Below are 14,434 nucleotides of genomic sequence, written 5' to 3' on the forward strand. Positions count from 1 at the left end.
AAAGGAAAGGAGGGAACCCCCCGCCACGCACCCCAAACCCAACACTATTCTATCCATCAGGCTTTTCCTTACAACTGTTATCAATTTTAGCAAAATTGATTTTGGGGGGATGAGGCAAGAAAGTGCCAGTGTTTTAGGTAGACAAAGGTAGCATAAGCACTTCTCTGCTAAGAAGTGCTTAAAGCTGAACTGGGTTGTTTCTGGTGGTTAACTTTCAGCAGCTCTGGTCCGGTAGGATTTCTACAGCTCTGGGTGGAGAACCTCTACCTTGTTACTGTCCGTTTTGGATGAGATTACAAGAGCAGCTCTGTTGCTGTGAGAATTACTTACAGATATTGGTAACTTCCTGAACATTTTTCTGTCAAACCAGTGTGTTTAATGTTGATGAAAAAAGGCCTGATTCTGGAGTAGAGAGCGAAATACTTAATTTCTGGGTAAAAGTCTTCAGAACTGATGCTTGCTGTTAGCCCGTGCAAATTGCTGTGCTCCTTGGGTTAGAGAAACTGCCACTTTACCTTCCAGAAAACACAGGGGAAAGCTGGAGTTACCCACTGTCTCCTTCTGGGAGAAACAAGGCTGGAAGTCTGGCTGTCTGGACTGATGGCTGGGCTGGGTGGAAGAGGGGCTTGCAAGGGTCCCAGCCTGGACAAAGAGCCGGTTGCTCTCACCAAGGGTGCTGAGGCAGGTGCCAGGCCAGGGCTGGGGGATTTCTGGGCTCTTTCTTTGGAGAAGCTGCTTTTCTTCATTGCCCAGTAGTACCCACTGGCTTTGTGGGGATGTCTCTGTGCCCTTGAAATAGTGCAAGAACGCAGACGCAAATGGGCTCGGACTGCAGCTTGTCCACCAAAGCCTTCAGGTTGCTGTTGCGGGGAGTCCAGATTTGCCTAGCCCTGCTCTGCATCAGCTGTGCTCAGGCTCTCCTCCTTCCCCGCTGAAAGCGGGCACACCAATGACTGGCAGCTTGTTCTCTGAGCAGCTGTGGTGGATCCTTCTAAAGCAGCTCTTCCCTTGCAGTAAACTCCCCCCCTACCCCCCCCTTGGTGTGACTGCTTTGTGCCTGTGGCTTGCTTTTAAAAGCGAGTCTCCCTATGTGGCTTTTTTTTTTTTTTTTTTTTTTTTTTTCAGTAGACCCAGACTATAAGCACTATTTCAGAATGATGTGGTTCTCAAGCATAAATTCATGAAGTTCTTTGTCCAGGTCTAGACAGGCTCATGTTTAATCACATGGGGAAAAGGAGCCTGAAACCTCAGTGTTACAGCAGTGATATTGAGACTGATTGAAAGGATTTGGTTTGACTGTGTTACAGAACTCTCCAAAGGAAAGCAAATTTGTAATCCAACTAATAAGGAGGAATTTCAGATCATCCCTATGTAAAAGAACAAAAAGGGACTCCAGTGGGAGGGAAGCTCTCTAAACTCTAAATTATATCTTGTCTACTATTAGTTAAATGCAGATTTTGGTTTACTTTTCTGGTGGTAAGGTATACAATTACTCATTGTTCTCAATGTTTTAAATGCATTAAGACTTACCATAGCTCTCCTTGGTCCCTCTATTTTAAGCTAACTTTAACAGGTCTTTAACAGTTAGACTGAGATACGCTTTTTACTATTTTTTAGCAAGGGGACAATCTGGCTTCCTCTTCTCGAGGATTTTTACCTACTTTGGTTTTACTTTGATCAATAATTCACAGGAAAGTGCTTTACAAGCCTATGTTAACTTCTCTTGAATAGGTCACACCCAGCCCACTTGCTGGAGGACTCAAGAAAGCAAGGGACTCCAGGAGACTGCAAGTAGGTTTGGCTATTATGCAGCAGCCTTGTTCTCAGTGTAGCATCCAAAAATTAAAATATAGGTGGGAACATGTGGATAAATGGAAAAACTTCCATAGTAAGTCTGTGACTTATGTTGAAGGTGGTTTTAAAGCCCACTGTACATTGTCTCTTGTATTTTTTAAAGGACAAATAAGCATCCACCATATTTAGAGACCTTTATTTTAGTTTTCAGATCCTTATGATGGTGATTCAGAAGATGCATCCATTCACTCTGACTGTAGCTTGAATTCTTTAAATAGTACAAAAGTTGCACCATGGGTGAACAGTGCCCCAAAAGCAATGGCCTTGGAGGATGCTGATACTTCAGAAGATGGAGAGTCCTTCCCTAAACCTCCAGACTGGCTCTGCCCAGAAACAAAAGCCAGTGAAACTCAGAAAGTAAATGACTGTAAAGAACTCCTGGAACTTCCTAGCCAAGAGAAGAATTTCCTGAGAAGCCTGTTGCATTCATCTGAACTGCCTAGAGCCACAGAAGCCTTTACCTCCCTGTGGCTGACACCTGACCATTCCTTATTGATGAGTATTAATCCTTCAACCTCTGTGGATCTCCTTGCAAGCCCAGGTGACAGTGCCCCACAACCCATACTCGCAGCTGACTGTGATGGTGCAATGGCCAAACAGCCCCTAATCAAAAGAAAACAAGGGATTCCCATTCCAGAGGGTGCTAGTGAAAAACTAAGAAGAAAGAAATTGCGTGCAACTTAATCTGAGGTATGCCTAAATTGTTGGATAAACTGTTTGTTCTGAAGAATGAACCTGGTAGAGATTTCTTTTGCAGATGGTACCTGAACTGAACAAGCTTTAAACAAACTAGCTCAAGCCTGTTACAAATGCAGCTGCACTGTGTACTGTAAGCTTTGAGATCCACCTGAAAAGATGGAATCAACTAAATAAGCTTGGGTGGCAATTTAAGTGAAAACTAGCTAAGTTATGTGCAGAGAATCACAGCTAAACTTTATGCCTGGGTGCTGTGTTGGTGCCTGGGGCCCCTTGAAGCACCAGCCTAACTCCTGTATCTAGCACCTGGAAGCATCTGCTCAGTTTCAGTGTAATTTCAAAAAGGTATTAATTACAAGGGTTTGTTGAGGAGGCAAGGAAGAATGACTGCATGGTTGCAGTTAGTCTTCAATAGCTATAGCTTACCTCACCTGCTTCATGTCAGTGTTTGGCTCTTTGTATGTCCGAGGGAAGTAGCTGTAGGGTGAATGACCTTACAGGTTTGACTACAAACAACTGAATTGCATTAAGTTGAACTAACTGCAACTAAAGGCAATCTAGCTTTTTTTTTTTTAATTTTTCTTCAAACAGGGAGAAGTTGACTTGTGCTATTAACATATCTGTTCCTACCTGTTTTGAACGATGTTTTAAGTCTCAGTATGCCTGCCAGTTTAGAATTTACAATGTGAAGTTGAACACATCAGCTGAAAGCACTCTTCTTCCTTAGTGAGAACAATCACAAGCTGCAGAAGTGGTGCACACAGATGGGAGGCCAGTTAGTCAGCAAAAACAGTACCTTTAAAGTCTGGGTAGTCCATTTATGTGGAATGGGAACTACTAGCTATAAAGTATAATGATGGCTTGAAATATGTTGGGACCAACTACTTGTGAAAGCATTCATTCTGTATGACTGGCAGAGATTTTTAATTTGCAGTTTCTTTCATAAGGTGGAAAGCCACTCAAGATACTATGTAACTTCTAGCCTTGTACCCTTCCACTAACAGCTGTGTATTTATTTTATTAAAGTAACTTTGCTTTCATCCTTACCCCAGTCTGGAGATATGGGGGTGTTTTTTAGTCAGCTTGGAAACAAACTGGTTAGAACAATAAGCTTCAGAGGCCTTTGCCCTAAGACACAAGCTACTGTGCTTGCCCTCTGACATGCCCCAGTAGCAAAGAATGCTGCAGTGAACACAGTCAAGTAAGTTAATTGCAGCAAAACCCCTTGCAGCTACAGCTGTGCGTGTACCGAAGCTAGGCCACAGATCTCTAGAATTAAGGCTCGTGAAAAGCTTCAAAAATATGACATTGTGACACAGCCAAACCCTTCAGCCCTGTGTCAGGCAAGTCACACCCTTTTAAGTCCTAGGTATCAGCTACTGAGGATTTCACTTAAACCAGTTATTTAACACAGCATACTGAAATAAATAATCCACTAGAAAAAAATAGTACAGGATCAATCAGTAGAGAAATAAGTTGAAGGATAAGCCACATGAGACAGTATATATTCAGACATTCAAAGTCTGCTTATTCAGTATGAGAATACAACTGTGGATTAAATTCTGAACTGAAAATGCACCTTTTGTTAATTCAGGCCTAACACAGAAGTTAATGTATAAAGAGCTGAATAGTTTGGGAAGCTCTAGCTACTTCAAGCGTATTTGAGATTCTCTTGATCTCATCATTAGCATTGGCTAATAGGTAGAACTGGTTTAACTGAAGATTTTTATAGTAGCTGTAAGCTGGTACCACAGCCCAGGTTCTGAGCTACGCACAAGATGGAGTTGCTGAAAGAAAGGTGTTAACAGCTAGAACTTGTGCATATTTAAGCTACTACTTCACACTGCAACCAGTATCCACAGCACACTGCTAGCAGGAGGTCTGCTTCCTTACTGTACAATGTATTTGAAATGATCCTGTAGGGAGTGACAGTATGAATTCCAGATACTAGTATTTCTGGTGATGGAAAGGAAAGCAACTTAGAGAAGCTGAACCAGCACAAGGGCACTATGTTATGGTTAAAACTGATCTTGGACAATGCATGCAGTTCCCATCTCTGTTCCTCACAATTGCATACAAGAACTACAAGCAGCAGACAAAGATTACCTGATGCACTGGTCTGGGATTCGTTCTTTATAAGATAATAAAACCAGCCAGGACAGTTCAACCTACAGAGATTAACTATACAAAACTGTATGGAGAGCAAGAATTCTCTATTTTAGTAGCTAGCAGGCATCAGCTGAAACAAGTTATGTGAGGCAGGCTGAGATAACAATTTTTCCTCCTAGTCCAGGCCTGCACTGTAGAACCACTTACCACAGAAAAAATATTGCAGTTGATAGAGGTTCAGAAAGTCACTGCTTTCATAGGAGAAATTGCTGGAAGGAAGGAGCTCCTGAGATTTCTGTTTTGAGATTGAAAAGCTATGCACCTGTATTCTTCATCTGCATCTTTGAACACTTGGTATTAACCACTGTTAGAGAGGACAGGTGTTCTGACAGGAGGGTGAGAAGGGTAGAAATGCTTACCCCATGAATTTATCAGAGAAAGCAAGCATATACCCAAACCATTACAGCAACGCAAGCAATTAGCAGGAACTCTCAGCTTGCCTAATTTGCTAACAGTTGGTCACGTTTGTGTCTCTGAAAGAATACTGTAATTCCTGGTTTAAGCCTTTAATACTATCCTCCTGGGCTTAACGAGACATGAAACTAGAGGCTTATTTCACCACAAAAGCAACTTAGGAAAGACGAAGCCCTGTGGTCAATAGGACAAGAAAGTCTTGTTTAAGATACTCTAGCTTCTGAATGCATCTCAGCAGCTGTGTAAACGCAGGTTACTTCGAGCAAGAGCCAGTTCATTGCAAATAGTTCATGCAATAGCATCAGATGCCATAGCAGATAACGTCAGGCTTTGTGTCTTACTGCACTGAAGATTTACATTCCAAGGTTCTTGTTACTGGAGGTTAGCTGAACCAGCTGCTGAGCGAGCTGTGTGAAGGTCAACAATATGCTTGAATACTGACTTATTACTTGTTATTCTCTGAAAAAATCATAGGTACTGTTTTTCCAGACCAAAAAAATCACCGTAAGAATTTTACTTCCAGAAACAGAGTCAAAAGTCTTGCTATAGATTTTATTTCATATAACATGATGCACCAAATATCACATCTACCAATAACCATCTGAAGATCTCATTCAATTTTCCTTTGAAGAAATCTAGCCTATCAGCTTTCCAAAGCACTGCCCCCTTTCCTTCTAGTCAACCTAACCCATCTAACAACCCGCCTAACCAGGTTACAAAAGTATACAGGTGAATACTACATAGAAGACTGACAATTACTACAGCATTACCAGTCAAAACAAATCTTTTCACTCAGTGCAGAGAACTGCAACACCACGTTCATAGAAGCTACGGGGGTCTTCCTTGGTAGCTATTTCGAAGTCAACCGTGAAAATCAGATCAGCACGAGTGAAGTTCAGATAAACTGGTAAAGTAACCTGGGAAAAAGCATGAATATAAAAGAAGAGTTATGTAAGGTAGCTGAAGAGCATAAGAAGTTTCTATAATACTTCATGCTATTTATGAGATGGGAATTTAGTCTCGGATAACTCAATACTCAAAAATATAAGAAATAAACCAGGCCCAATAAATTCACCTAAAGCACAGCCTTTTTAGGTATAAATTCAAGTTTTGGCCTGAACAGCATTAATATTTTTGGATGGCTCTCCTTCTTATCTAACTACAAAGGAAAGACCTAGTCAGCACTAGGTCTGTTTGCTGCTAGCCTGGAATTTAGGTACTAAGTGACACTGAGAATATTAGAAAGGAACAATTTGATTTGTGGTGCCTGATAAAAGTATCCATAAAGTTTCAGGAAAAAAATTGCTAGGTATATCTCATTATGAGAGTTGTTCTTAAAATTATTTTTATCAATACTTACAACATTTGCTTTTTTATCAGCATTTGTCTGCTTGATCCAGCGAAGCTGTGTAATGGGCAGTACCGTTGAAATAGCATTTGAAAGTGACAGCTTGTTGTTACTGCATGTAGCTCCCTGAAGCTTCAGGCCTGTAAATTGAAATATGATTTAGAGTTCTAAGAGTTTTCATACATCCAAACACTGCCTCCCTATGCATCTTTTAAGGGCCAAGTCTACTAAATGAGAGGTAAGTATTTCATACTGCAAAATAAAGAGGTTGTAGCAGATATACTATCCAATACTGCTCAAATATACACTGACCTGAGTCTTGAGATTTGTTAGCATTATAAGTACATCCCTACTAACTAGTATTAAACTGATCTTTAATACACACTTTCTGAAGTTGTTTAACTTTTGCAATGGTATGACCTTTTTCTTTTGATATAGCCTATTTAATACCAGAAACTTCTGAAAATATTTTAGAGCAAGGACCCCTTCTTTCTGCTAAGTTTACCTGTGACTCCAAAACTGCATGCATCCAGTACTGCATTCTGTGTAGTTGTAACGTTGACCTCAAGACAGAGTTCTTCAAGGGACCAACTGTTTGCCTGGGCAACATATTGTCTTGTAGCAGTAATATATGCCTCTGGTACAAACAGGCCACCAAGGCACACGTGGATGTTCTATTTGGAGGGGGGGGATTTAAAAAAAAAAAGAAAAAGAGAAAAAAGTATATCAGCTTCACTATTAATTAATGATTATCGTAAATATTACTTCAGCAACCTATTTTCGTTAAGATTTTCCTGCTGCTACTGGAACACTGTGTAACTGCTAAACTGCTTCTTGCTTGAAAGGCTACTTCTGTCATTCTAAAATACTAAGTTTCCCTCTAATCTGTATGAACAGTTAGCCTCCTAAGCCTCACCATTTTGAGATCAGGAGATACTCAACAGTATTTACAAGCACATTTTACAAGCACTGACTGAAGTTGTTTTGCCTGAGGAACTATTTAGAAGCCTTCATGTGAAGACTCCATGAAGTAGTTACACAGGTCCACCAATAAGCTCTAAAAGAAGTCAGCACAAGATACCTTTAGTTCTTTTGCTCCACCAGAAGCAGCTGCCTGGGAAATATTCTGCAGCTGTTTAATGCGCTCACTGAAGTCAGACACCCACTGAATAACAGTCATACCAGCTGGCACTGTGTAATGAGACCAGCTACGAGGCAAAATACCTGTGAAAAATGTGACTAGAATTAAGTTTTGTTTGCATACATGTTAGAATTACACACTATTTTGACACTTCACTTTTTCCTCGCAATAGCCATTTAAGACTCAGACCAGGATATCAGTCAGCCTCTATCATAAAAGGCTCCTCAGTAAGTGAATGCACTTTCAAAGATTACAAAGCAGATGGCCTCCAGGTCTACTATTTATTTAAAATGCCATCCAGTTACAGAAACCCTGCAACAGCAACTTCAGTTACACACAGCTATATACTGCAGTAACTGCTCTTCAAGTTTTCATGAAGATTTGAGTTTGTTAGAAAAAATTGAAGAGGTCAAGTATCTGTGTTTCAGGAAATGCTTTTGTTCAAAGCAGACAGCAGATCTTCATGTATTACTAGAAGCAGGATGTCTGTGAAAATTCCACATTTATGTACAATCTTGAAACAGAAGTTTAGAGAACTTGAATATTTTCTAGGAGATTTTTATAGGAGTAATATTACTCACTTTGTGGTATAACAACTTTGCTCCATCACAATTCAGACACTGAAATAATTTAGTAAGATTTCAGCTTAGAAATTAAGCCGCTGATGTAAACTGTACCAGAAAGCCTGTACCGTTAGCTATCTCAACTTGAAATCCCAAACAAAACCAACTGGAATTTTATGCTCGACTAAAAAGTATTGCTTGCATCAAATGGTAAAGTCAATCCCAATTTTCCTGCAATTTTTTTTTTTTTAAGCTGCTGAGCATAATAGCCTCTAACTTAGAGTGCAAGAGGTAAAGAGAGCACTGGGAGATGCTAATTTGAATTACCGTACCTTTTACCAGTTCATTTATAAGTGTACGCAAATAGTTGGTTTGTTTCTTTTTTCCTTCACACACTTGAACCACATCTGCAAGGTCCTGACGAACATCCTGAAGCAGCTTAGCTCCCATTTTCACCTCTCTCTCAAAGAATCGGAACAAAGGATCCTGATTGTCAAAACATTGAAAGTAAGTTGCAGATCAAAGTTCTTGCTGGAGAACTGCTACAAAAAGCAATCCCAAAATCCTGGATGCACTGTCCAGTGACACTGTGACTACAAACATTAAACATGAAGATGCAGTCTATGGTGCAGAAAGTGATTGCAGAGACTGTTTTACAACCGACAATCTCCTCTCCCTTGGAGAAGCAAGAAAGTAGAAGTCTTAGTTGAATAATTAATGCAGACTGCCTGCTGTAGCTCCTTCCAATCAACTTGAGATTCCTTTTCATCAGCACAAAACTATCCCAGAGTAAGTCTTTAGAAGCAGTTGGGCAATCATGGGCACATGCAACTGGGGAGCTTATTCCCGAGTTAGAGCTTAGGGTATTACTGTCCAGACCTCAACAGTTTCCTCCAGCTCTTGCAATTTCTGTTCCCAGTTAGCAGAAGCTGCTGCTCTATCTCCCCTCACTGACCATCACTAAATTTTAGCAGTAATTAACGTGCACTGGCTGTAGCGGCAATATCTTAAGTAGCAGTCAGTGTGCTACAAGTACAACAGGAAGCACTTGTTTCTTGCTACCTGATCACGGAGAAGCTTCAGAAGCGGTACCCTTGATAGACAATTTGCCATTGTATTTCTTCAAATAATCCCCCAAAGACATAAACCAACTTTTAAGAGCACTTCAAGAAACCCAGCAGGGCATTACATAGCGTTGGTACAGGTTCTATTGTCCCCCCCAAACAGTTTAATCAGCACTTGCAAATCACAATGCACTTGTTCCAATGCATCAGAACTTGTGTACTTCCTATGCCCATGTTAGATAAAACTTAGTTCTTACCTTAATGTTTTCCACAGTCCGCTTCAGATGGTTTAGAGTTTGTGGGATAAGGTGAAGCCAGTTAGAGGCTGTGGTATGCAGTGTTCTCATCCAGGCTGGGCGACCATCTGATGTAGAATCAGTTCTTGTCTTCTTCTCAGTTTCCGCATAAGCTAGATCATCCTCATCCTCTAGCATCTGCATTTTCAGCATTTTACTGATCATATCTATGCCTAAAACAGAAGATATGCTGTTAATCAGAGAAGCACTGGCATCAAGATGAAAACATCCTATTACATGCAAGAACTAGCACTTTTCTTTTTCCCTAGTCTAGACCTAAGATTCAGAACTGCCTAGCTGTAAGGTGGCTCCAGAGCTGACAACAAAGCTTTCCAGAAACAAGATGGGAGCTTGACTTCTGAGAGGCTGAACGTAACTGCTTTTTTAATTCACAAGCTATTGGTCAGTTTTTGGACTACCCGAGTGTCTTACCTTGCAGAAGTTAAACCAACTACGTTGAAGGAGGAGGGGAAAGCTATCAACTCTGCAGCAGGATTTATATTTCTCTTCTGCTGTTTAGTTTAAATGGTGGCCTAGTAATCTACGCAAGACATTGTTAAAGTTCTGGTTTTACCTTGTGTGGTGAGAAGAACTTTCTCTGCATTATTTGGCAGGCCCAGCCATGACGGTGTTTGTGTATCTGGCAGCATCTCAACCCACTGGACAAATTCTTCACGCCTGCAAGTCAGAGTTTTAATATTCATTAGAAGGCTTCCCCTATTAGAATGGCAAGGTAATTCTTTGCCTGAAACAAATGTTTACACGGCTAAATTCCAGCACAGAGATACAGGTTAGGGTTTTTTTGGTTGTTGGTTGGTTGGGGTTTTTTTTGGTTTTTTGTTTTGTTTTGCTTTGGGTTTTTTTTGAATTAAAAAAAGAGAAGTTGTACATAGAGATCAGGATAAAGAAAAAATACCTGATTCCATCTGGCATCTGAATATCTTTGTGTCCATCAACCTTGCAAGCCAGTTTAAATTCACTATCAAAACTTAAAGTAGTGAACAGACGTTCCAAGAAAGTGTTTAACAAACGTTGATCAAATTCATTATCAATACGACCTCCATAGATAGACTGTGCCATCAGTGTCTTTAGTGCAGACCAGGGGATTTTATCAGGTGAAATGTTTTGGCGACCCTGTAAGTAAAATGCAATGTAATTAGCAGGAAACAATGCTTTTCACATCTCCTCTGATCGAGGAATCAAATTCAAGAACTAAGTTAAATTGCCATCAGGTTATTTGTGCCTACTCATTTAGCTTACTACATGCTTCCAAGAACAGACTGTTTTACTGAAGATCTTAAGTAATCTAAGTATTACCCATACCTAAGTACACAATACTACTTGCCTTCGCTGTATCATCCAACCATGTGTCTACTGTGTCACAGGCAGATCTCAGATCAGATTCTCCAAATTCATATTTCTTGGACCAACCCAACGGAGCATAGCGCAAGCGCTCTTGGATAATGGCATGGAACCAGGCAAGGAGGAAATATAAACGAGCACGCTCATTTGGAGACTAGGAAGTCCAGAGGGGGGAAAAAAAGAAAAAAAATCAAAACAACCAACTGTTACTCAAGTGAACTGATAAAAATCAAAGGCTGCTAAAAGGCTAGAAAAATACCAGCTTTGATGCTAGATTGCTACCAAAACTGAATATATTCTATCAACAGAAGCAAGAAGCAACTACTACTTTACTTCCATGAGAGAAAAAGCATTCTATGTACATCTTAGAAGCTGAGGTTTTATCACCTAAGGTAAAATTTTAATGAAAACATTCTTCCATTTTCTTTCATCTACACAAACTGCAGCCTTACCTTGCACATTCTAGAAACCGGAATGCTACTGAAAGTCCTCAGCATGTTTGCCTTTACACCAGGAGGAGGTTCAAACACAAAGATTCGGCCGGCACGTAACAAATTCACTGGCACCTAGAAAAGATCAATAAACTTGAATCCAGTTCCTTTAGCATTCACTAAATTAAATGCCTCTAACAGTACAGTTTGCATTAGCTTCAAAACCTCATCGTAAGCACACACAGTAAAGTCCTGCCTTTCTTTTGCAGGGTAGGGGAAGCAGCAAAAGGAATGGTATGAAGTTTTCAGCTACAATTAAGTTATCAGAAACCAAGGCTAGTAACCACCCTGACAAGCATGTATTCTCCTTTTGCTTTACTGCAGAAAGGCAGTCATGAGAAAACCTTCCCCAGGTAGTAGCACTCTTGGCTCTGCAAGCTGGTTACTCTATCAGAGGATCAAATTTCAAATCAACATTACCTTTGGATTAATCTCCATGGTAAGGAAGAGTCTGAAGCAAGCATGGGGTTGTAGGGAATGTAGCTTCTTCTCTAGTTGCATGAGCCAGCCAGGAGCCAGGTGAACGTTCTTCAGCATTACCCATCTGTGAAGTTTTGAAACAGAACAAGTGCTTTTTAGCATACAGCTTAGGGATCCTGGCTATAATCACCATAAAGAGTAACAGAATATGGTATCTATGCTACAGATTTTCCTCCCTCTTTTAAACCTGTCTTCTACACAGAATCAGTTACTGTATACTGTAAATGGGCTAACTTTCCTGTTTTGCAGATACAACCTATTTCTCTTGAAAATATTTAAATCAAAGAGAAGTTGTGAACAGCTGTGCTGAAGTTATTACAAATTTCAGTTCAGAAGATAGTCCCAATTTTTTTTACTCATAGTTTTACCCATTTAGCCAATAGATTACTTCCCCCTTCGCCTGTTTACCTTTCTACTAGGCAGTATTCTAGCTACAAAGGAGATAGAACTTACCTTCCAGATTTCACTGCTGTGTTTATTGCTTTATCTGCTTGGTTAAACCCTTCAGCAGAACCTACAAGACAGAGAGGTTGCTAAAGCTCTTACTGCTAACAATTTCATTTATGCTTAGATGATGAAATAAGGTATGTTCTTACCAATAGCAATAGAGGTAATCTGTGTATTCTGCTCAGCTGCAAGGTCTTCAACATGACCACTGGCATCGTAACCAGGTACTGAACACATCAGCACAGGGGTATTAGGTTTCACCTGTTGTCCAAGCAGTTTAAAAGGATACAAATCAGTCACTACATGAATACAAGAATGCAGTAAGCTCAGTCCTTCTTCGCTCTGTCTAGCTAAAGACATTATGCTACTCTTAGTTTTACATTAACAAATAGGAAAACAATCCACTCCTCATACCAAGGGAAGAAGGATAAGCGGAAGAAATGTTCCGGAGGATAGCTTTACTCACTATAGAACTCATGCAAGGTGGCACTAAGCATTACCTCAGGATTTTAGCCTTTCAAAAACAAGCGGGTTACCTCTGTATCTACAATGTGTGTCAGATCTAAAGGCTGCTCCATAATGGACATGAAAGACTCTCCAAGATTTGTTGAAACAAAGGTATGTGCCATTGCCAACAAACGATCTGGACGGAAGGCCTGGATCAGAAGCAAGCGATGGATGGCCTGTCCAATAGGAGCTGAGAAGAGGAGACAGGATTAAATGGAAAGGTAAGAAAACCATCCTCAACATCTTCCTCTCTTCCAATTCTCTGTTAAATTTTTCCCATCTTGTTCTGAAGACCAGATATTTAGAAACTCAATTATCGCTTTGAAAGATCTGTTGCAATATCTTAATAGAATGCTTATATTCTGTCTTCACTTTGACAGTCCAAAGAAACTTACCATCTTCAGTTGGTTTGTTTTCTGCGACATTTTAATTACCTGCTCAATTGCTCATGTTGTGAGCCCTTTAAAAGCCTACCTTGGCAAGATGCTTTTGCATTCTACTGAAATGCTACTGGTTTACAAAATCTACACTCTAGAAGTATTGCCATGAAGTGATTTTAACTTTCAGGGACAATAGATCTCTTCACATCTTCTCACTCATTCAATAATCTGCTGTTCTGCTAGACTTTGAAGTATTGTATACTTGTCTAGCATGGATAGGATAGGTGACCTAGAGTTGCTTCAGTTAATGGTCAAGCAGCTTTACGGTAGCTAGTAAACAAAAGCTTAGAATCCTTAATTTAGAATGCCACCTCCAGGAATGAGCCCTGAATGAGCACAGATGTCAAACACTTCCTAACATTACCTTTCAGACAGGGAAGGAACTGAAAGGCAACAATTACCCTTAAGTTCTAACTCTTAACAAATTAGCACTAACAACCAATGCAGCAAGAATTAATATTTCATGCTTAAATACAACTGCAGGAGGAAACATTCTAGTAGACCAGCCCTGTTCTCAGAAAATCTGTGTCTTGTTTAAAGTACTGAGCTGCTTCCAGATTTGCAATGACTAAGGTTAATCCAAACTATTATGTAATCTAATGAGATTGTAGAAATACGTTTCATCCTTGGTGGAAGACTAGATCACAGGTTAAGGTGCAGGAACCAAGTGTAGTAACTATTGCTTATAGAAGTTTGCTTTTAAAAACAAAACAAGCCAACAAACAAACAAAACCACAAAACCAAACCCACCAGACCTGAGGTTCTTTCACAATCCCAACTTTATCATTTTCCCAGGCATTAAGGTCCAAATTAAAGTTCTACTTTAGAATTGCTTTAAAATCATAGTAGTTGTACTTAGATTAGTACAGTAGGATTGGTTTGGACACTAGTGCAATAACTTACTTGCAGGTTTTTCTTCAGTCCAAAGGTATGGTACAGTCTGCTCTGGTGAACTGCTATCCAGCCAGATACAGAATTGCTATATTGAAAGAAAATGCAAAAAAACTTGAAATGGAGTTCCATGGCATCAAAAATCTGCTGCAAGGTGCAGGTCCTGTTCATGGTACAAGAGATGTTCAATCTCAGCCTTAAAATCTAGAATTTAATGTACTGCAGAAGTGTTCAGCTACATACCAACTTTCAGCAGGAAACAAAAGATTGC

At 40.1% G+C, this 14,434-nt stretch overlaps 1 protein-coding gene across 2 annotated transcripts in view; it reads right to left on the minus strand.

The window, feature by feature from the left end:
* Positions 1-5,671: 5,671 nt before the first annotated feature.
* Positions 5,672-14,434, minus strand: part of DYNC1H1 (dynein cytoplasmic 1 heavy chain 1) — a 46,884-nt gene continuing 38,121 nt past the window's right edge. The window contains exons 64-78 of one of the 2 annotated variants that reach the window (XM_030040280.2): positions 14,176-14,251; positions 12,862-13,022; positions 12,475-12,586; positions 12,332-12,392; positions 11,819-11,942; positions 11,360-11,473; positions 10,891-11,061; positions 10,462-10,679; positions 10,120-10,223; positions 9,507-9,718; positions 8,518-8,671; positions 7,563-7,705; positions 6,987-7,155; positions 6,494-6,621; positions 5,672-6,050 (exon numbers count right to left, since the gene is read on the minus strand). In XM_030040280.2, coding sequence (XP_029896140.1) covers positions 5,922-6,050; positions 6,494-6,621; positions 6,987-7,155; positions 7,563-7,705; positions 8,518-8,671; positions 9,507-9,718; positions 10,120-10,223; positions 10,462-10,679; positions 10,891-11,061; positions 11,360-11,473; positions 11,819-11,942; positions 12,332-12,392; positions 12,475-12,586; positions 12,862-13,022; positions 14,176-14,251 — 2,076 coding nt within the window. In that variant the 3' untranslated portion in view covers positions 5,672-5,921. Of the gene's footprint in view, positions 6,051-6,493; positions 6,622-6,986; positions 7,156-7,562; positions 7,706-8,517; positions 8,672-9,506; positions 9,719-10,119; positions 10,224-10,461; positions 10,680-10,890; positions 11,062-11,359; positions 11,474-11,818; positions 11,943-12,331; positions 12,393-12,474; positions 12,587-12,861; positions 13,023-14,175; positions 14,252-14,434 lie in introns of those variants that run through there. The other variant, XR_005931297.1, reaches the window with a different exon arrangement.

The sequence above is a fragment of the Aquila chrysaetos genome, chromosome 2 (assembly GCF_900496995.4).
Source record: "Aquila chrysaetos chrysaetos chromosome 2, bAquChr1.4, whole genome shotgun sequence".
Classification (NCBI taxonomy): Eukaryota; Metazoa; Chordata; class Aves; order Accipitriformes; family Accipitridae; genus Aquila; species Aquila chrysaetos.